The sequence below is a fragment of the Antechinus flavipes genome, chromosome 3 (genome assembly GCF_016432865.1).
Source record: "Antechinus flavipes isolate AdamAnt ecotype Samford, QLD, Australia chromosome 3, AdamAnt_v2, whole genome shotgun sequence".
NCBI classification, from domain to species: domain Eukaryota; kingdom Metazoa; phylum Chordata; class Mammalia; order Dasyuromorphia; family Dasyuridae; genus Antechinus; species Antechinus flavipes.
In genome coordinates this window covers 204,944,330-204,966,610 of record NC_067400.1, presented here as the reverse complement: position 1 = coordinate 204,966,610, position 22,281 = coordinate 204,944,330, and the positions used below count along the sequence as shown (strand labels likewise).

The 22,281-nt window shown below is 35.5% G+C and overlaps 1 protein-coding gene across 6 annotated transcripts in view; it reads right to left on the bottom strand.

The window, feature by feature from the left end:
- The window catches only part of ASB9 (ankyrin repeat and SOCS box containing 9), a 125,052-nt gene that overhangs the window by 83,923 nt on the left and 18,848 nt on the right, over positions 1-22,281 (bottom strand). For all 6 annotated transcript variants that reach the window (XM_051984478.1, XM_051984477.1, XM_051984481.1 and 3 more), the window contains one exon: positions 13,982-14,061. In XM_051984478.1, coding sequence (XP_051840438.1) covers positions 13,982-14,061 — 80 coding nt within the window. The remainder of the gene's footprint in view (positions 1-13,981; positions 14,062-22,281) is intronic.

Here is a 22,281-nt window from a genome sequence, read left to right as displayed (position 1 = left end):
TTATATGGAAGAACAAAACGTCAAGAATTTCAAGGGAACTAATGAAAAAAAAATCAAATGAAGGTGGCCTAACTGTACCTGATCTAAAACTATATTATAAAGCAGCAGTCACCAAAACCATTTGGTATTGGCTAAGAAATGGACTAGTTGGTGAGGGGAATAGGTTAGTTTCATGGGACGAAACAGTCAATAACTATAGCAATCTAGTGTGTTACAAAACCCAAAGACCCCAACTTTTGGGATAAGAATGCAGTATTTGACAAAAACTGCTGGGAAAATTGGAAATTAATATGGCAGAAACTAGAAACCCACACTTAACACTGTATACCAAGATAAGATCAAAATGGGTTCATGACCTAGGCATAAAGAATGAGATTATAAATAAATTAGAAGAACATAGGATAATTTACCTCTTAGACCTGTGGAGGAGGAAGGAATTTGTGACCAAGGAAGAACTAAAGATCATTATTGATCACAAAATAGAAAATTTTGATTATATCAAGTTAAAAAGCTTTTGTATAAACAAAACTAATGCAGGCAAGATTAGAAGGGAAGCAATAAACTGGGAAAACATCTTTACAATTAAAGGTTCTGATAAAGGCCTCATTTCTAAAATATATAGAGAATTGACTCTAATTTATAAGAAATCAAGTCATTCTCCAATTGATAAATGGTCAAAGGATATGAATAGACAATTCTCAGATGATAAAATTGAAACTATTTCTACCCATATGAACTATTTCTACCCATATGAAAAGGTGCTCCAAATCATAATTGATCAGAGAAATGCAAATTAAAACAACTCTGAGATACCACTACATATCTCTCAGATTGGCTAAGACGACAGGAAAAAATAATGACGAATGTTGGAGAGGATATGGGAAAACTGGGACACTGATGCATTGTTGGTTGAGTTGTGAATGGATCCAACCATTCTGAAGAGCAATTTGGAACTATGCTCAAAAAGTTATCAAACTGTGCATACCCTTTGATAAGTATATAAGTAAGTAGTGTTACTACTGGGCTTATCTCCCAGAGAGATATTAAAGTAGGGAAAATGTGACGACCGCGCTAGCCCCCAGGATACCCCAGAATCAGCTGGGGTGAGGATAAACAAAAGTCCTTAGTCTTTATTCTTGGTCTTTAGACGCAGGATTGAACAAGATGGAAGCAGAATCTCCGCAACCGCCTTCTTCCTCGTCTACCTCAAAAAGAGACTCTGGCTCGTCTTACTCCACCCCCTAGTCCCTCCTACAATCCTCTGTATACACCAATCATTGAGCCAGCACAGGATAGTGGGAAGGACCATTTTCCAAGTATATGCCCATAGAATATTGTCCAATCAGTAATTTAGCCCTAAGTGCTTGAACGGACCTCAGTGCAACAACTCAAGAGTTTCAGCCCTCTACAGGAAAGGGATCTGTATGTGCAAAAATATTTATGGCAGCCCTTTTTATAGTGGCCAGAAACTGGAAATTGAATAAATGCCCATCAATTGGAGAATGGCTGAATAAATTGTGATATATGAATGTTATGGAATATTATTGTTCTATAAGAAATGACCAGCAGGATAAATACAGAGAGGACTGGCGAGACTTACATGAACTGATGCTAAGTGAAATGAGCAGAACCAGGAGATCATTATACATTTCAACAATACTATATGAGAATCAATTCTGATGGACATGGCTCTCTTCAACAATGAGAGGATTCAAATCAGTTCCAATTGATCAGGAATGAACAGAACCAGCTACACCCAGCAAAAGAACACTGGGAAATGAATGTGGACCACAACATAACATTTACACTCTTTCTGTTATTATTTGCTTACATTTTTTTTCTTCCCAGGTTATTTTTACCTTCTTTCTAAATCCAATTTTTCTTGTGTAGCAAGACAACTGTACATATATTGTATTTAACATATACTTTAACATATTTAACATGTATGGGACTATCTACTATCTAGGGGAGGAGGTGGAGGGAAGGAGGGAAAAAGTTGGCACGGAAGTTTTTGCAAAGATTGATGTTCTACTGAGCACATGACAATATTCTCTTTCATTTTATTTTGCTTTAGTATTTCTTTTCTCTTTTCTTATTCTCTTTTTTAAAATAAAATAAATTTAAAGTTTTTTTTTAAATCCTTAATAATCAAAAAAAAAGGGAAAAAAGTACAGATTGTTTTATTCTTCATATTTGTATCCTGAGCACAAAACATTGGCCTTGAACATAAGAAGTGTTTAAATAAATGCTTATTGTTCAATTATTTCATTGCTCCACCAGGAAAATTGAGGTACAATGGGTTCCTTAACCTCTAAAGATTTGATTGTTGCTATTAGGTTCTGTTCATGATCCTTTTTGGGGAGTTTTCTTGACAAAGATATTGAAGTGCTTTGCCATTTTCTTCTCCAGCTCCTTTTATAGATGAGGAAACTAAGGCAAACAGTGTTAAGTGATTTTCCCAGAGTCACATACAGATTGTCCAAAACTGGATTTGAATTCAGAAAGAAAAGTCTTCCTGACTCCAGGCCCAACACTCTGCACCACTTAGATGTCCCCAATCTAAAGTCTTGCTCCAGTTCTAAATCTGTGATCCTACAATCCTGAAACAGTTTCATGGCTTTGTAGCTATTTACTCTGTTTCTACAGTATGCCAAGAGCTTCAGAGCTATGACTGCTTTACTCCCTAAGAAAAATAGAAAAATGTTAAAGTTTTGGCCCTAGGCTGAGACTCTACCAGGGAATTATCAGAAGATTTGAAAAGGATATTTTAATTTTTGTTTTAGGGAGTTTGTTGTTCATCCTTTGGAATAAGACCATTAACATCACAGGTAACTGGATTTAGGTGAGGTAGAGTTGCACAAAGTTGTCAGCTTCACTCTTTCTTTCAAAGTCATTAAAGTCCAGTGGCAAGACAAAAATCAAGATATCTAGCTAACAGCCCCAAATGTAGTGAATAATCTTAGCATCTTTGATGTCAAAGCAAGCTTTAAACTTTCCACAGTGCCTGCTTCAGCCATTGGAACAAATTTGCTTATTCTACCCTGGGAAGCCTTCACACGCTTGGGATAGACATCCCCTAACTTTACAGATGGGTTTGAAGCCTGTTGGTTACTGTCAACTTGTTTTAGTTTGTCTACAGAGATGATTTTACCAGTATATAAAACTGTTGTCCATGTTACAGCTACTTGGAGCCACAAGTGAGTGTTCAATGGCAAGCAGACTCCAAAGGTGGATGAGCAGCCCTGAAAAGGGCTCAGCAAACCCTCATACCAGAAATGTAAGGGGAAAATTAGATTCAATTTTTAGAAATATTCTTGAGGCAATTTTAATTGTACAACTTCTTTGGTTAATGACTCTTAATATCTTAATGTTTCTTTCCAGAAAAATTAAAATACTTTTCAAAAACCATTTCAATAAGCCTCAGATAGTATATTTGGCATAATCCTAAATCTTTTTTTTGTGGGCCCTTAAAACAGTTAATCCAAAATAATTCTGCATTCTCTGTTTCCCAGTTCTAGTTGGAAAACTACCCAGATTAAGAAGTAACTGGTGTTCTGGACATAAACTAAGTATGAGAGCCAAAAAGGGCTCAAATCTATGGCCTTTTTAGGATGATACTGGAAGAAGAGTCTTGCAAAAAACCCATTGGCTGCCATTATACTTCTGCTCATAGTTCATAATTTGATGAGGGCAGGAACTGTGTCTTCCCTTTTCCTTAAAAGCTTCATCTCATCTGGTACACAATGAACATCCATTAAAGGCTGATTGACCAACTGACCTTAACCTGAATCTTCACTATGGCCTTTTGTTCTTGGATGAGTACGCCATAGGCCTCTACAGGACGTAGTATCAGCTACTTTCTAAATTTCTCTGCTATGCTGTGGACAATTACAGCAAGATTATAACTTTTTTTTCTCCTTGATGATGCAAATTTTAAGATTAAGGAAGAATGTTCCTGAGCAAGGATTATTTATGGGCTCCCCTGATATATTATACTTACTATTTCCACTATGACAGGCTTTTTTTTTTCTTCCAAAGGGGAAAAAAACCCTACATGCATTTTATCTATGTCCATAGTTTATGAAAATTCAGAATTTAAAAAAATTATTCATGCTACAAAAAGATTCACTCTGGGGTTCCCTTAACTCAATTTTTCCCAAAATGAATTTAACTTAATTAATGAATTGTTTACAGATCTGCTCCAATTCAACATTCTGCTTGGACCCTTCTCTCCTAAGTTCACAAAGCAAAACTGTCCATCGTCCAGAGTTAAGTCAAGTGCTGATCTCTTTATGAGTCCTTTCCAGATGCCTTCAGAGAGATATAATCATTTGACCACTTTGTCTTTTGAAACTCCATGACATGGGGTAGCTAGGTGGCACAGTGGATAGAGTAATTCTAGCTGTATGAGCCTGGGCAAGTTACTTAACTCCAAATGCAGCTAAGTGGTGCAGTGGATAGAGCACCAGCCCTGAAGTCAGGAGGACCTGAGTTCAAATCTGACCTCAGACTTAACACTTCCTAGCAAGTGACCCTAGGCAAGTCACTTAACCCCAATTGCCTTAGCAAAAAAAGAGAGAGAGAGAGAGAAAGAAAGAAACTCCATGGCATAAATTATATATTCTTCAAAGAAGTTTTTACTTCAAGGCATACCTAACTACTACTTCCTACTAGAATGAATGTATGTTCCTCAAAAGGGGGGGAGGAGCCTAAAGTTCTGGATGCATAGGAGCTCAAATACCATTTCTGATAATTATTACTTATGCTATCTTGGGAAGGAACAACTCAGTGGCAGAATAGATAGAGTTCTGGGCCCGAACTCAAGAAGACATGAGTTCAAATTTGGCCCCAGAAACTTATTAGTTGTGCATTACTCTACCCTGTTTGCCTCAGTTTCCCCATATGTAAAATGAACTGGAATAGGAAAGGGCAAACCTCTCCAATATCTTTGCAAAAAAAAAAAAAAAAAAAAAAAAAACAAACCCCACCACAAAGAGTCAGACTGGCTTGAAATAATCAAACAAAAACAAAGCACTCTCTACATCAATTCTTCTACCTTCTCCAGAAAGAGGAAATTTTCTCCATCAACAGAAGATTATTTAGCAATGGATCTATGATGTAACTAGTATAGGGAACTTATGGTGAGGAAACTCATAAACTGTTTTTCTATTTGTAAGCTTAAAGAGTATTGGCAGGGGGCACTAAGAGGGACCCTTTCAAAATCACACAGCCAGTATGTAATAGAGTCAGGACCTCACATCAAGGATGCTTCTTAGCTTTCCACAAAGAAGTGAAAATGGTAAAGAAAAAAACTGAAAAGGAAATAAAAATAAGGGAAAAAAAGTACCCTGTTTGAAAAGGGGGGAAAAGGAGAAAAAGAAGGAGGACATAGAGGATTTTACACTCTTAGTATCGAAACACATGCTGCATGTACCTGCTCCTCCATCCTGGCTCCTTGACTAAATGCAGAGAAAGGAAGCAAGATTTCCGAGAAGAGAGAAGTTGAAAAGACAAACTAAATCTTCCCTATAATTAAAATGGATAGCCTAAGCATAAGAGTTAGAGAAACAAGTTAAAGGTAGGTAAGCCAGGGCCAAGCAAGAATAAATATTGAAGCCAGAAAATTTTGATTTGACCCTGACTTGAGATAAAGCTAAAGACTGGTGAAAAAGAAACCAATGTGTTTTAACTCATTCCTTTATTTCAGGAACTTTTTTGTGTGTTATGGACCTCTTTGGCACTCAGTCTGGGGAACCTGCCTTTGGATCCCTCTCTCAGAATAATGTTTTTAAATACAAAAAAATTAAATATATTAGATTATAAAAGGAGCCAGTTATATTGAATTATAATTATCATAATATTTCTTTTAAGTCCATGGTCCTCAGGTTAAGAATCTCTAATCTAAAATAATTTAATATTTAATAGTTTAATTCAATAATAATTATTATTATAATTTGATAATAGTTAAAATTCTTTTAAGTCAGCTCAATTAAACAAATATTTTTGTAACATCTATTATTTGAAGAATTTGCTCATTCAACATTCTGTTGTTGTTTGATCATTTCAGTCACATCTGACTTTTCATAACTCCAATTGAGATTTTTTTGGCAAAGATACTGGGGTGGTTTGCCACTTCTTTCTCCAGTTCATTTTACAGATGAGAAAACTGAGGCAAATGGGGTTAAGTGACTTGCCCAGAGTAACACAGCTCGGAAGTATCTAAAGCTACATTTGAATTCAGGTCTTCCTGACTCCAAGTCCAGCATTCCCCACTGTGGGTATCTAGCAATTCATTTATTAAATGTTTGATGTTTGTGATGCACTGTTAAAACTTTTTTGATAAGGCAGGGAGCCATATGAAGAGGAAGATTTGTTTCAAATAAGGGATGTTTTTTATCTAATAAGGAAATCAGAAAAGCCTGCATAAAGGAGGTAACATTTGATTTAGGCTTTAAGGTACAAGTAAGAATTTATCAGATTGAGAGAAGAAATATATAACACCCAGAGTTAAGGCATGGAGGCAGCCAAATACAGAGGCCAAAGACTGTCTTTTCTCTAATGTGTTTTTTTCCTTAATTTTCTGTTTATTTTTTAAAAAGAATAGAAAAAAAGAAAGACTGAAAAATAAAATTAAACAAAATAATACAAAATAGAACAGTCATGTGCCCAGCAGAACATCAGGAAGGATTCTAAATATACAACAATAAATCTCCAATTCAAAAAAGGATATATAATAGTAGAAGAATCTTCACAAGTGTCCATCTTTTCTTTGCTTCCTTGCAGGTTGTTCTTTTGTTCTCAGCTGGGCACTTTTTAAAACTTTATTATTTTTTCCCCTTTCATCCCCTCCATCTCCCCCGAGCAAGCTATAGTTAAGCACAGATATATTTAATAGATATATACACACATGCATACCCATATTTTCCTTTTTGATGATTTTTTCTTGTCCGACATGATAAATGTGGAAATATGTTTAGAAGAATTGCTTATAATATTTAACCTATATTGGATTACTTGCTATCTAGGAGAGAGGAATGGGGGGGGGGGGGAAGGGAGAGAGAAAAATTTGGAGGACAAGATTTTTCAAGGGTGAATGTTAAAAAGTGCATGTATTTTAAAATAAAAAACTATTATTAAAAAATTTAAATAAAATAAAACTGTGCATACCCTTTGGAAAAAAAGAAAAGTCTTGAAAATTTGTAAGTTCATTGAATGTCCTTTCAATTGAATGTCCTATTCAATATTATGGATAATTTTGCTGGATATATTTTGGGCCATAAGCCAGTTCTTTTGATTCTTAGTAGATATGATTTCAGGACCTGTCGTCTTTTATTGTAGCTGCTGCTAAATCCTGTACAATTCTAATTGTAGTTCCAGTGTATATGAATTGTTTTTTTTTCTTTTTTCTTGCAAAATTTTCTCTTTGATCTGGTGGTTTCAAAATTTGGCAATAATATTTATGTGTTTTTCACAGAGGATCTCTTTGAAATGGTGATTGGTGGATTTTTTCTTTTTCTACTTTCCCCTCTTGTTCTATCATTCCAGGATAATTTTCTTGGATTATTTCTTGCATTATTGTGTGAAGGTTCTTTTTTTGGTCACAACTTTCTGATAGTACAATTATTTTTATATTTTCTTGATCAGTTCTTCAGATCTGTTTTTTTTTTATATTTCACATTCTGTTCTATTTTTTCATTTCTTGGTCTCTTGTAGCTCCACTGACTTCCCCTTGCCCAATTCTAATTTGCAATTTTATTTTCTTCTTTAAGACTCTATATCTCCTTTTCTAGTTTTTTTATAGTCTTCTTGTTTTTCTTGAATAGTTTTCATTTTTTTACTTTTTTCTCAATGTTTCAAATGAAAGATAAATGAGCTTTTTAAAAAAATTTTTTAGTTTTAGTTTTTAGTTTAGTTCTATAAATTCACTTTGGGCAGGGAGCTGTTTACCATCACTCTTTGGAGTAGAAGAAACTTTATTTTTTCTTCAGTATCCTCCTCTGAAGATGAGCCCCAATTCTCCCTGTTCCCCTAGTAACTTTCTATGGTTAGGTTCTTTCTTCTTTGCCTGTTCATTTTTTTAAATATAACTATTAGTTCTCATTAAACTACCTCTAATCATGGAGTGGGGGATGATGCCTCTGGTTTCACTTCAGCTCCCTCTTCTGACCTGGAACCCAAACCAAGAGCTCCCCACTCCTGCAGGTACCCCCAGCCAGCATCATCCCTGCCCCACTGCTTCTGCACTTACCAGATGAGCTGATTCCTAACTGGTGTCTTCTCTGCAGCACAGCTGGACCTAGTATTTCTAATTAGTTGGATTTCCCTTAGTTTTCCCACACTCAGACCCCCAATTCCTTGATGTCCGAGAGATTAAATTTCCTGTGGTTTCTGCTGAGGCTCTAGTGAAACCCAGCTCACCCCAGAGGTCCCCACTGGATGTTTTTGCAAAGCTGGTTTGAATTTTGCACTTCCACTGCTTAATCCCTGGCTTGGGGTCTTTCTTGGGATCTTGTTGGGTTATGCCAAGAGGACCTCTGTTCTGCCCCAAGTCTTCTTGATTTTTCACCAATCTACATTTGTCCTGAGGTGCCAATGCGTTCTGTATGTGGGGGAAATCTGGAGATTTTGAAATTTACAGACCTGTTCCATCATCTTCCCAGGATCCTCCCCCATTTGTTTCTTTAGCCCTTGCTTAATAAATGTCTAATGATTGGTTGATTGAAAGTAACTCAGCTTGTCTGAAGAATAGTGTGTGTAGAGGAGAGTGATATGAACTAAGGCAGAAAATGTGGGATAGCACCAGATTGTGAAAGACCTTGAATGCTAAGCAAAGGAGCTTGAACTTTAATTGGTATGTAACGGGACAATGAGAGAGTTATAGAGTGGTAGGCATATGGAAGGTTACCTGGCAGTGGTATAAAAATAGATTGGAGTGGGGAAAGTACAGGTACAAATATGTATAGGGTGGATAATATTCATGAGAGAGAAAAAAATAGAGGAAAGGGAAGGGAAAGGGGGTGGGGAAAAGGAAGGGGGAAGTATAAAAGAAGGAGAAGGGGAAGAGAAAAGGAAGGGGAAGGGGAAGGGGAAGAGGAAAGGAAGGGGAAGAGGAAGGGAGGAGAGAAGGGAAGGAAAAGGAAAAAGGAAGGGGAAGGGAAAGAGGAAAAAAGGGAAGAGGGAAGGGAAAAGAAGGGGGAAGGGAGGAAAGGGAGAAAGAGACTTCTACATAATGTCACTAAAAGCCCATCCTTCATGTGCAATGTGTGTATCCACTTCTATCACACAGTACAATTGGAAGCCAAGAGAACTAGGTTCAAGTGCTAGATGTGCATTTACTTGCTTTATATCTTAGACTGGTAGAAATGGAAATGGGGAGGGGGTCACACATATGAAAAGATGTTGCTAATCAACAGCTTCTGGTAACTAAAATGGGAAATTAAGGGTATTACGAGATTTCAAACATTGGAGAATGGATGAAATAGTTAAAAATAGGAGGCACAGATTAAGGGAGAAAAATGTCTCAGTTGTAAATATTTTGAGTTTGAGAAAATGACAGAATATCTACATGAATGTATTCTTTGGGTAACTGGAATAAGCTCTTAATAAATGCTTATTGATTAGTCGTTTGAGTCTGAAGAATAAAAGTCAGAATTAGATATAAAAGGCTGGGATCTCATAACAGTTGAAGCCATAAGAGAGAATAAGGTTGATAAAGAGGAAAGGACAAAATCTCAAAAAATTTTAAGAGGACCTGGATTCAAATCTCCAATGCTCCCCTTGCTATATATATGCCTCTCTGAACCTTAGTTTTCTCCTACATAAAAATAATCTTTAACAATCTTTCTTTTCTAAATCCATGAATCATAAGATCTTTCATTTCTTTATAACACTCATATCTGTCTTTTAAATTGTCTTCTACTAGACCATTATACCAACATGCCACAATGGTTTTTTTTCAGAAAGTTTCCTATAGTCAGACATTAGGATGTTTCTACTTTTCTGTAATTACAAATTATATAGCTATAAATAACTTGTACAGATGGTTCTTCTTAGTAATAATTCTCTTAGGACACATTCCCCATAGTGAGATTACTGGGTTAAAGGATATGGCTATTTGCTCTTGTAGTATACTTTCTGACTCAATAATTCCAGCATGGGAAATTCAGCCTAAGGAATTATCCTAAAGAAGAGTTCTCACTGATTTGTAATGTTATCAATAATGAGCTGAATTTTCTCATCCTTGTTAATGTTCATCAACTCAAGTTCTGAGTTGACATCTCAAAAATTGTTTTGATTTGTTTCAGAAACTGAGCTTCCCCTCATTCCCATCCCCCTACAAAATAGTGGACAGTGCCGGATTTGGAATCAGGAAGACCCAGATGCAAATTTTGTTTCTAAGGGTAACCACTTCTCTGACCAGGGGCTTGTGATTTAATTTCTCTGACCATGTTTCTTTACCTAAAATGGCAATAAATCTCATGATTTTTTGCAAGTACAATTCAAACTGATATATTCGAAAATGCATTTCAAATGTTAAAGGAGGGGTAACTAAGTAGCATAATGGATTCCAAGGCACTAGTCCTGGACTCAGGAAGACCTGAGTTCAAATCTAGCCTCAGAAATTTTGACACTCATTAGATGGAAGATCCTGGGCAATTCAAATGGCTCAGATTGCCTCACCAAAGGAAAAAAAAATGTTTAAAAAATATAACTGGCATTATTATTCATTTTTGTTGTAGTTATTATTACCTTGTTCTCAATCGTATTTTTGTTAGTATTGAAGTTTTTATAGAAACAATCTGAGGATCAGGTGATAATCTGTTATTATTCCTCTCTATTTAATATTCTATAGACCAGAAGAGTCATACACAACTGAAACATCTCAATAACCACTAGTATCTAATACATTGTTGGTGGAACTGTGAACTGACCCAACTGTTCTGGAGAGCAATTTTGAGCCGTGCCCAACAGGCTATACAATTGTGCATCCCCTTTGATCCAGTAGTAGCTCTACTGGATCTGTATTCCAAAGAGATCATAAAAAGGGGGAAATGATCCACAAGTGCAAAAATGTTTGTGGCAACCCTTTTTGTAGTGTCAAGGAACTGGAAACTGATGCCCATCAGTTGGAGAATGGCTGAATAAGTTATGGTATATGAATGTAATGGAATACTATTGTTCTATGAGAAATGATGAACAGGTTGATTTCAGAAAAGCCTGGAAAGAAAGACTTACAAGGAGAGATGCTAAGTTAAGTGAGCAGAACCAAGAGAATGTTGGAAATAGCAACAATAAGATTATGTGATGATTGGACTTGGCTCTTTTCAACAATAAGATGATTCAAGGCAATTCCAATAGAGTTGGAATAGAAAATGCTATCCGCATCCTGAGAGAAAGAACTATAGGAATCAAAGCAGAGTACTTTCAACTTTGTTGTTGTTTGCTCACTTAATTTTTTTCCTTTCTTGTGTTTTTTCCCTTTTGAGCTAATTTTTTTCTGTACCACAATATATGGAAGTATTTTTAGAAAAGTTGCACATGTTTAACCTATACAGGATTACTTGCTGTCTTGGGGAGGAGAGAAAAGGGAGGGAGAAAGAGAGGAAAAACAGGTTTTGCAAAGGTGAATGTTGAAAATGATCTTTGTATATGTTTGCATATGCAATTTGTACATGTAATTAGGAAATATTTAATAAAATAAAAATAAGATTAAAAAACAACTAGTATCAACTGAAGACAAAACACCCATTAATTTGTACATAAGTCTCAATTTCACTGATAGAATCATACTAAACATGACAAAATCATACTAAACAGGCCAAAAGAGGCTACATATCAAGGTGGATAAAATGGTGATATGGAATTAGAAAGACCTGCCACAGATGCTTATTAGCCATATGACAGAGAAACTGGGTTCAAATTCTAATTCATATTTCTTGCACGGCCTTAATCAAGTTATTTTTAATTTCTGGGCCTCAATTTCTCCAACTGTAAAATGAGTGAGGTTAACCAGATAGCCTTTGAAGTCCTTTTCAATTCTAAATCAATGATCCTTAGTTCAAGCCTTTATCATCTATCACTCAAATTACTCAATAGACTACCTAATTGGTCTCTCTCTGTTCTTCAGGTTATTCTTCCTTATAGCTATGAAAGTAATTTTTCTTAAAGCATGGATCTGAACATGTCACTACTCTAGTCAATCAACTCTAATGGCTCCCTGCTTTGAGGTACAAACATGAACTCCTCAGTTTAATTTATCTTATGTTATTTTATTTTTTGGCTGAGGGGTTAAGTGGCTTGCCCAGAGTCACACAACTAGGAAGTATTAAGTGTCTGAGGCCAGATTTAAACTCAGGTCCTCCTGACTTCAGGGCTGGTACTCTATCTACTGCGCCACCTACCTGCCCCACCCCCCAGTTTAATTTTTAAAACCCCTGAACCCATCTGTGTTTCCAGTCTCCCTGGACAATACTCTCCATCTTCCACTCTGCTGTCCAACCACACTGGCCCTGTCTCCTTTCTGTACATCCAGCATTCTGTCTCCATTCTCTGAGACTCTCTGTCTCCACTGTGCCTCCTTTCCTGGAATATTCTTTCTCTTCACCCCTTCTTCAATATAATAAGCCACCTCCCAATTCCATGCTTTTTTAGTGACTGTCCCCCACACTTAGGAATCTCTCTTAGGAGCTTATCTCCTCTCCTCTAAACTCAAGGCTTCCTTTAAGTCCTTACTAAAATCTGCCTTTTGCAAGATGGTCTTTCTGATCATCTTTAATAGTAGTGTCTTTGTTCCATTGATTATCTCCAGTTTATCTTTTTTATTGTTGTTTAGTTGTGCTTGACTCTTCATAATCCCATTTGAGGTTTACTTGGCAAAGATATTGAAGATCTGCCATTTCTTTCATCAGCTCATTTTACAGATGAGGAAACTGAGGCAAACAGTTAAGTGACTTGCCTAGAGTCATATAGCTAGTAAATGTCTGAAGCCAGATTTGAACTCACAAAACAATCCTCCTAATTCCAAATCCAATGTGCTATCCACTAAGCTGCCAATCCAAGCAAAACCAAATGTACATAACAGCCACTTAATAAATACTTGTCCACTAACTCTTTTTAATAATGAGATAATTCAGGCCAATTCCAATAGACTTGTTATAGAGAGCGCCATCTGCATTTATAGAGAGGACTATAAGGACTGAATGTGGATCACAACATAGTATTTTCATCTTTGTTGTTATTTGTTTGCTTCTTTTTCTTTCTCATTTTTTTTCATCTGATTTTTCTTATGCAGCATGATAAATGTGGAAATATGTTTAATAGAATTGTACATATTTCACCTATATTGGATTACTTGCTGTCTAGGGGAGAGGAGAAAGACAGGGATAAATTTTTGGAATACAAAGTTTTGCAAGGGTGAATGTTGAAAACTACCTTTGCATATATTTTGAAAATAAAAACCTATTATTTAAAAAATAAATACTTGTCCAACTAATCCTAAAATCTTAAATTATTTGACTTCTCTCAGATCCAAGTTGTAACACTAATCTTCTAGGATTGTGAGGACCAAATAAAATGATGTAAAATGTTTTCAAGTTTCGAAAGTGCTATATGAGTGTCAATTTTTATTGACTTCTTTCTTTACACAAAGCAAGATACTCTTGTTTTAACTAACTTTCCTAGTATTCCTCTAAACTAAGGAAGGGTTGGAAGTATAACTATTTTGCTGATGACCATTTTGATGGGACTCTAATATCTAGAGACTGAAACTGACAACTTATATTCATCATTTACATTATTTATTTATGTATTATATTATTATATATATATTAATTATATCAATACTGTTATTAATGACTACTATATTTGTTATATTATTGCTCACTGGAATAATAACCAGTAGATATTTAAAATATTAATGATTAATGATTAATCAAACATTACTTTTAGTAATTAATATCAATAATATCAATTTAAAAGCTACCTGACTGATGAGCATCCTTAGAGAAAGGAGACGTCCATTAACAGCAGCATCATGCATGGGAGACCAATCAGACACAAAATCTGTAAAGATGGAGGGAATATTTAATGATATCATAGGCCATATTTGAGTTTGATAAAGTCTAGAGATCTAAAAGCATGTTATAATCTGTCAATACATAAAAGCCTTTTTGCTAGAAAGCCCTAGAATAAACAGAAGCTTGATGCTTATATTTATTAAGCCACTTAATTAAGTGACATGCTTGCCTCAATATGTTTCCCTTCATTGAATATGTATTCCTTTCTGTGGAAACTCTGGAGGACCAGGGGTTAAAAGAACCCCTGATAATCTCTGTGACCTAAAAGAGATCAAAGAATTAACCTTGGGGGCAGCTAGGTGGCACAGTGGATAGCGCACCAGCCCTGAAGTTGGGAGCACATGAGTTCAAATCTGCCCTCAGATACTGAACACTTCTGGCTATGTGACCCTGGGCAGGTCACTTAACCCAAATTGCATGAGGGGTGGAGAGGAGAGGGAGCATTAACTTCTCTGGACCTCAATTTTCTTTGTCAAATGAAGGGGTCTGGACAAAATGGTTCTAAAATAAATTTTATTTCAAAATCAATGAACTTTCACTATTTGACACTAATCTCTCTCTTCTATCTTACTGTGTCTCTGTCTCTACCCCCAATTTCTCTCTTTCTACACACACACAAACCTGTGTGTGAATTATACATGCACACAATATAAATATATGATGTGTGTACATACATATACTATGTGTATGGTATATGTGTGTACATTTATATGTATGTATTTCTATCTCTACTCCTAGCAAGGGACTGGCATAGCTCGATGAAACTGGAGACTTTTGATTCACTAGAGAAAAAAATGACAAACAATTCCAATACCTTTGCCAAGAAAACCCCATGGACACACACATGTGTGTGTAACACATATACATCCACACATATACAGAAATGTTATATATAGTATATAGACATACACACTATACACACACACACACACACACACACACACACACACACACACACATATATACATATACATATATGTTGTTGTTCAGTCCTGCCTCAACTCTTGGTGACCCAATTTGGGGTTTTCTTGGCAAAGATACTAGCGTAGTTTGCCATTTTCTTCTCCAGTTCACTTTACAGAGGAGGAAACTGAGGGAGAATTAAGGGACTTGCCCAAGGTCACACAGCTAGTGAGTATCTGAGATCAGATTTGAACTCGTAAAGATGAGTATTCCTCACTCAACGCCTCATATCCTATCCACTGAAACACCTCTATTGTATGAAACACATACAATTATACCTGTATATACATATATATGCTAGAGATAGATAAATATACATATAGATAGATCCATATATATAGAAATACAAATATATACACAATATAACATGTGCATGCATATATAGATACATAAAAATATGCAGACATATATAGTTAGTGGAGTATATGCACACATATGCAATATAATATATATAATATACATGTTATATGTATATTATATATCATATATAATATATAACACATATACAATATAATACACATGCATGTTATGGAGTACTGCATGAATATATAGATACATAAAATATGCAGATATATTGTTAGTAGAGTATATGCATGCATATACAGAAATAGAAATATATACACAATATAATACATGTGCATGTTTGTGGAGCATTGCATGAATGTATATGGATGTACACATGATGCTGTCATGTAAATATGTATGTATGGGTATTAGCTACATATATACATGTGTGTTTGTGTGAGTGCATGTATTCACACATAGATCTAGAAACTGGATCTCCTATCTCACCCAGCCTAGAAATGCAATGGCCACTCATGGGCCCAACCCCACTGCTGATCAAAGTTTTAACCTGCTCCTTTTCTGACCTTTGTCCATTTTCCTGCCTCCGTAGGCAGACTGGAAACCCTTCTGCTCCAAGGAGCTCACCTGGGGCTTTACCAACATACTAGCTATGAACCTTATAAATGTCCTGGCTAAAAGATCAAACTTCAGCTAATGATCAAAGTGGGTGTGGGAGTGGAGAGGAGAGAGGGTAATGGGCTTAAAAAGATTTTGTTGGTGTTCAGGTTTTCTTCCCACTGCTTAATCTCATTAGTTAAGTGAGGGCTTCAGGTCCAAATTAAGATCATATGGTGCCTGAAATGATGTTTGAAGAGCCTGATTTCATGGCATGGATTCTAAATCTCATTGAGTCCCAGCAAACAAGAGTTTTTATATTTATGACTGGCTTAATTACATAAAGTGCCTAGAGCTAAACCTCAACAGAGTGAAATCTGGCTCTCTGGAGTCTCTCTTCACTCTCAGTGTCAACTATGAATGCTGGCTCAGGTAGATATGTGCATTGACCAGATGTAGTGATAACCCTGAGCAATTCTTAAAAAAAAAAAAAAAAAAAAAAAACCCACACAATCCTTGCTACTTGGATGAAGGTGACCCCTGGAACATCTTAATATGGGTCAGAACACCATGAATGGGAGATGTAACTCCTTCCCCTGGGAGGAGGGGAAGGGGGGAAATGAAGCCCCTACATTCAATATGTGGTTTTTATCATCAGATTCACAACTTTAGCTAAGCCATTGATCTCAGATTTGACTTGCAAAGGTATTACAGCTAGTGGCAGAAACTGGATTGACACCAGAATCTTTCTGAATCTAATTATCCCTCTATCTTCCTTACAACACTGTCTTTAAAAATAGGAATGTCCAGGACATTGTACTAAGTGCTTCTTACAAATTTTATCTCATTTTGATCCCCACAAGGACCTTGTGAGTTAGTTAAGTGCTGGAATTATCCCCTTTTTAGAGATAGGGAACAAATTAAGTGCCTTGCCCAGGTCACTGAGGCTACATTTGAACTCTGGTCTTCTAGAGTCAGATGCCTATTCAAATGTGCATTTATGTGTGCGTGCGCAAGAACACACACACACACACACACACACACACACACACACACACACAATTCCTCCAAAGGATTACTTTAAAGCTGAAAGACTGAAAATTTTTTAAAATACATTTTTGAAAATAGCAACGGTATGCAGCCAAACATCGAAGGATTAACCTCACCCCCAACCCATTTTGTGTCCAAGTCAACTGCTGCTAACAAATACAGCTGCATTATACCCTAAACCCTTCTTAAATAAAACAAATCAAATACAGAAAACAAAACAGGAGAGCTAAGTGATTTCAGCCCTGAATTGTAACTATGTTCCATTCTCCTAACTTGAGATCTGTGAGCTTGTTTAAAAAATATATTTTGACAACTTGCATTTCAATGTATTTGGTTTGCTTTTTCACTTCTATGAATTCTACTGCCATGTCTATGGGTGGAACCTTTAGGACTGACGTTTCCAACCTCCTAGATGGCTAACACCTTGCCCATGACATCAGAGGCAAACCAATGAGTTGGAAGTCTTATCCCTCCCTATAAAACATCTGAGTTTCCCTTGTCCATATAGAAAAGACTGAGCTGTGTCCCAACAAGACTGTGATTAACAGTACACCGGGCATTTAGCTTCTTGCAAGACTATTGTTATATTTCTTCCTTCTAAGATGGTCTTCAGAACACTGTGCCTGGGGCTGTAGCAATATCCCTCATTATAACCTTTTTCTGCCCTTCCTACTCCCGTTCTAGGAATGCCGTTCATATTATTGGGACCCACCCACCCCCTTTTTTGATGTGAGATTTTTATTTAGGAAATCACCGCATACTTCTCCAGAGGGAAAACAAGACTTACTTGGGATTTTATGACCCTGAGTTAGGATGCAACATTTCAAGGACAAAGATAAATTGTGCCTACAGAAACAAGACTTCACTGTAAACACACAAAAAAACTCTTAAATTGTGACTATATGTGACAAAATTCTTAATTTTCTTTATCAAATCTTCCTATTGCCTATTAACAATCTACTGAGACATAAAATAAAATCCCATAACAAGTTATCCCACCATGCTGTGGATTTTCTTAGACCTCAAGTCAAGATGATTCACTTTGGATGGCATAGAGGGCCACCCTCTCTCATAATAATTCAAAAAGTTGGTAATTCTCTGTTTCCCAGCATCAGTATTATGTCAAAATACTCAAATGTTTTATCAAAAGCTGCTTCACAATAATTGCATAACTCTGTATACATATATTGTATTTAATATATTTGAACATGTTTAACATATATTGGATGACATGCCATCTAAAGTTCCCCTTTTGGGGGAAGGGAGGGAATTTTGGAACACAAAATTTTGTAAGAGTTAATGCTGAAAAATTCTCTTTTGAAAATAAAAAAGCTTTTTTAAAAAAAGTTGCTTGTTCATGCAAAATTATTTTAATAGGTAATAGTAATAGCTAATGTTTATATAATGCTTTAGGATTTGCAAAATGTTTTACATATATTATCTCATTTAATCTTCACAAAAATGCTGGAAAGTAGGTACTATTATTATTCCCCTTCAAATCTAACAGATGAGGAAACTGAGGTAGGCAGTAGTTAAGTGACTTGCCCAGAATAACACAGCCAATTAAAGGTGGATATGTACTCAAATCTTCCTGACTTCAAGTCTAGGGCTTTATTCACTTCATCATCTAGCTGCCCTAGGTTTACTTTTCTTTTCATCATGCTGATGATCTTGATTTTCAGGGTTGGTCTTTTACTAATATTGTGATAACCAATTATAGGTTCATAAATAAAGAGGTAGTTAACAATAATAATAGAAATTAACACATAGTAATAACTATAAAAGCAAGTTAACTGATTGCTTAATCTTCTGACCCCAATCCCATGCTCTTTCAACTATACCACACTGCTTCTCACTTAGATTCTGCCCTCCCCCCCATTCCCCAACAATAGTCATTCAAGAATCAGTTTAACTGGAAACTTACGGGAACAACTTAAATGGGGAACTGTTGAACAAATTATGATACATAAACATAAGGGAGAACTATTGTGCTGTAAGAAATGATAATTAAAAGGATGGTTTCAGAGAAATTTGAGAAGATCTGTATGTACTTATTCTGACCCAACCAAGCAATTCATATAGTAACAACCCTGTCATATGATAAAAAGAATTAAGAATTCTGATCATTTCAATGATCAACCGTGTCTTGAAAGAATCAGTGATGAAATATTCTACCCATCTCTTCACAGAGAAGTGATAGCTACAAGGTGCAGGACTAGACTTTTTAAAAAATCTGATTAATGAAAGAATTTTTTTGTTTACTTATCTATTAGAAGGGGCTTTTAAAAATCTTTTTTCCCCATCAGTGGGAGGGATGACAGGGAGGTAAAGTAACAAATAGATAAAATTTTAGGGAAAAAAAGTAATTTAAAATTCATCACTTTCAGTAAGCAGTACCTCATCTCTATCTCATCTCTACCTCGCTGATAAAGTGACCCTCAGTCACTGTCCCATCAGCACTTAAATATTCAAATTAAACTAATTTTGCACAAATATTTTATGCTAAAACATCATTTTATATACTTGCTTGCAGGTTTCCCCATAACCAGGCTAAGTTCCAACAAAGCAGTCTCTTTGTCTCTCTTGCTTATCTATGCCCATAAGATTTTGCTATGGGCATCATAAAAATATCTAAACTTTAGTTTAACTAGAGTAATCTTTAAATAAAAGATTAATTACAATAAAGTTTTCCTAATTTTTCTGAGAAGATAGTCTCTAAAAGATGTAATTCTCTTATGATGAATTTGTCACGTGATATAATCAATCTATATGAAGTATTTATAGTGAGCATAGCACTCCAAATGTGAAGAATCACAGAATCATTATAGAATCATGTTGATAGGTTTGGGGATTAATTTGATGAAATGATTTTTTTCTTTCTCTTTTTAAAAAATATTTATTACAATAGCTTTCTGAACAGAAAGATAAAAGATATGCTGTGATGAAGATATTAACATACATACAAAACACATAAATCATATATTACATATATGCCTGTATAATTTGAATAATTTTACAGGCTCATAGTATTTAAAATTGGAAGGGATCTTAGAAGTAATTCGGTCTGAACCATTTATTTTACAGAGAAGGTAACAGAGGCTCAGAGAGAAATGAATTGCCCAATATCAGAAAAGTAATAAACATGAAAGTCAGGATTAATAACAAGACCTGTTTCTAACTCCAAACTTGTGTTTTTACAGAGCCCCTTTCAATCAAATAAACTAAATAAAAATATAGTAAATATCTACAACGTACTATGTCAGCAGGGGAAGATACAGAGATTAAATAATTCCTGCCTTCAAAGAGTTTACGAGAAGGGTACCCTTCCCCCGGTAAAGAGACAATTATAAGGCGATTTGAAAAGGGAAAGAGTACTAACAAATAGGGAATTTAGCTAAGTATTTAAAAATCTCAGGCCTTGAAAAAAGCATTGATTTTTCCACCACATATTTGCAACATTATTTATAGCTGAACAAATTTGTGCATTGCAAAGTAGGCACTGGTAAACCAGCCAGTTACCAAAATTTTCAGCTGAGATGAGAAACACAGTTTTAATCACCCATCACCTAACTGAAGATCAATTTAGCTTCTTTAGACTCACCTTTCATTTCCATGACTTTTAAATTGTAGGGTTTTTATCTCTGTGACACTTTGAAAAGAATGTCCTTTTAGGTTTTTTAGGGAATTAAATTGAGAAACTTTCATTATTTTAGATAGGATTTCAATTATGTCTCAAAGAAACACAATTTCAAAGAGAGATGGGCCAGTCCATTTTGAAAGGGCATCCCTCAGACCACTTTTATTCTAACCTTTCCAAAAAGGAATTATGTATCTACCATAAAACAATTACAGCCAAAACCACAGAACAATTACCAATTGACAAGGTTAACTCCCTAAAAATAAATGCTGGGAGACTTTAAAGTATTTTCTCAGCACTTTTTTCTTCTCCCTTCCTCCTACCTCAGATAAAGTGACTCACAGGCTTATTTATGCTTGGGACTCATCTTGAGATCCTCCTTGCTATAGAAATTCCACCAAGTGGATAGAACTTAACTTAATTGACTTAATTGACTCAATTCCTGCACTCTTATGTGAACCCCTGCCATCCCCACGATCATTCTCCTTCCCAATGGCTGTGCCATCTCATATCTGAGCTCATGTCCCACTCCTCTTCTGGGTGCCAGTTGACCCTGAAAGTTAATACATCCCTTTTACCAGGTCAGGATACTACTATCCAGAGGTCCAATATTTTCTTACAGAAGACGGGCACCAATCCCTCCTTTTCCATTAATCTCCATTTCCCATATTTCTAATTCTTCCATGGAAATGCTCTTCAAGTGGATCCTACCTTCCCCTATGTTGGGTTGAAATCCTATCTTTTTATCCCTGTGATTCAATCCTTCCCTTCTGCTGCCCTTCCCATTTTGCTTAGATACTCTAAGAATACATAATCCTTTTTTGATGTCATGAACTTGACTACAAGCAGTACTGATTCTGCTCAAACAGGAGCAAAGGAACTATTTCTATGCAACATTGCTTTGAAAATTTATAACTCTAGAGTGTGACACAGCATAAAAAAAGAATAATGACCTAGAAAGACAGTAATATAGAAATCACTTAGAAGATAGAGCTTAAAACCAATACTGCAATTTGTAAAATGGATATTAAAGAATAAATAATAGCAATTCAATAAATAAGGGAATAATTTTTTTTTACCTTGAAAAGGTGCAAGGAATTTGAAAAATGCAGCCAGTATGTAAATATATGTAAATTGTAAAGAAAGTATAAAGAAAATTGTACATAAAATTATAAATATGTATTACATTAAAATTTTTTAAGGATGATGCATACCACATTTTAGTTCCAAAGCTGTTCAAGTTGTCTTTTTTGCTGTGTGAACCTCTTTATATTCAATTTTTTTGCCCTCTTTTCAATGCTTCATTGATACTTTTTTAAAAATATACTTTCATTACTCTTTTCCCCCAATTGTCTCCCTCCATCGTTTTAAAAATCTATTCTTATAACTAATGAGCATAGTTGGGGAAAGCAAATCCATACACTTGCCATGTTCCAAATGAGTATCTCATCCTTCAACTCTATTTCATCACCTCAAGATGAAGATGAGAAACATATGTCATTAATGGACTTCTACAGTATTAAATGATGACTTCATTGATCAGAATTATTAAGTCTTTCAAAGTTGCCTGTCTTTATGATCTAATCATTGTATAAATTTTTCTCCTGGTTTTGCTCACTTCATTCTGTATCAATTTGTCCAATACCCCATTTCTTC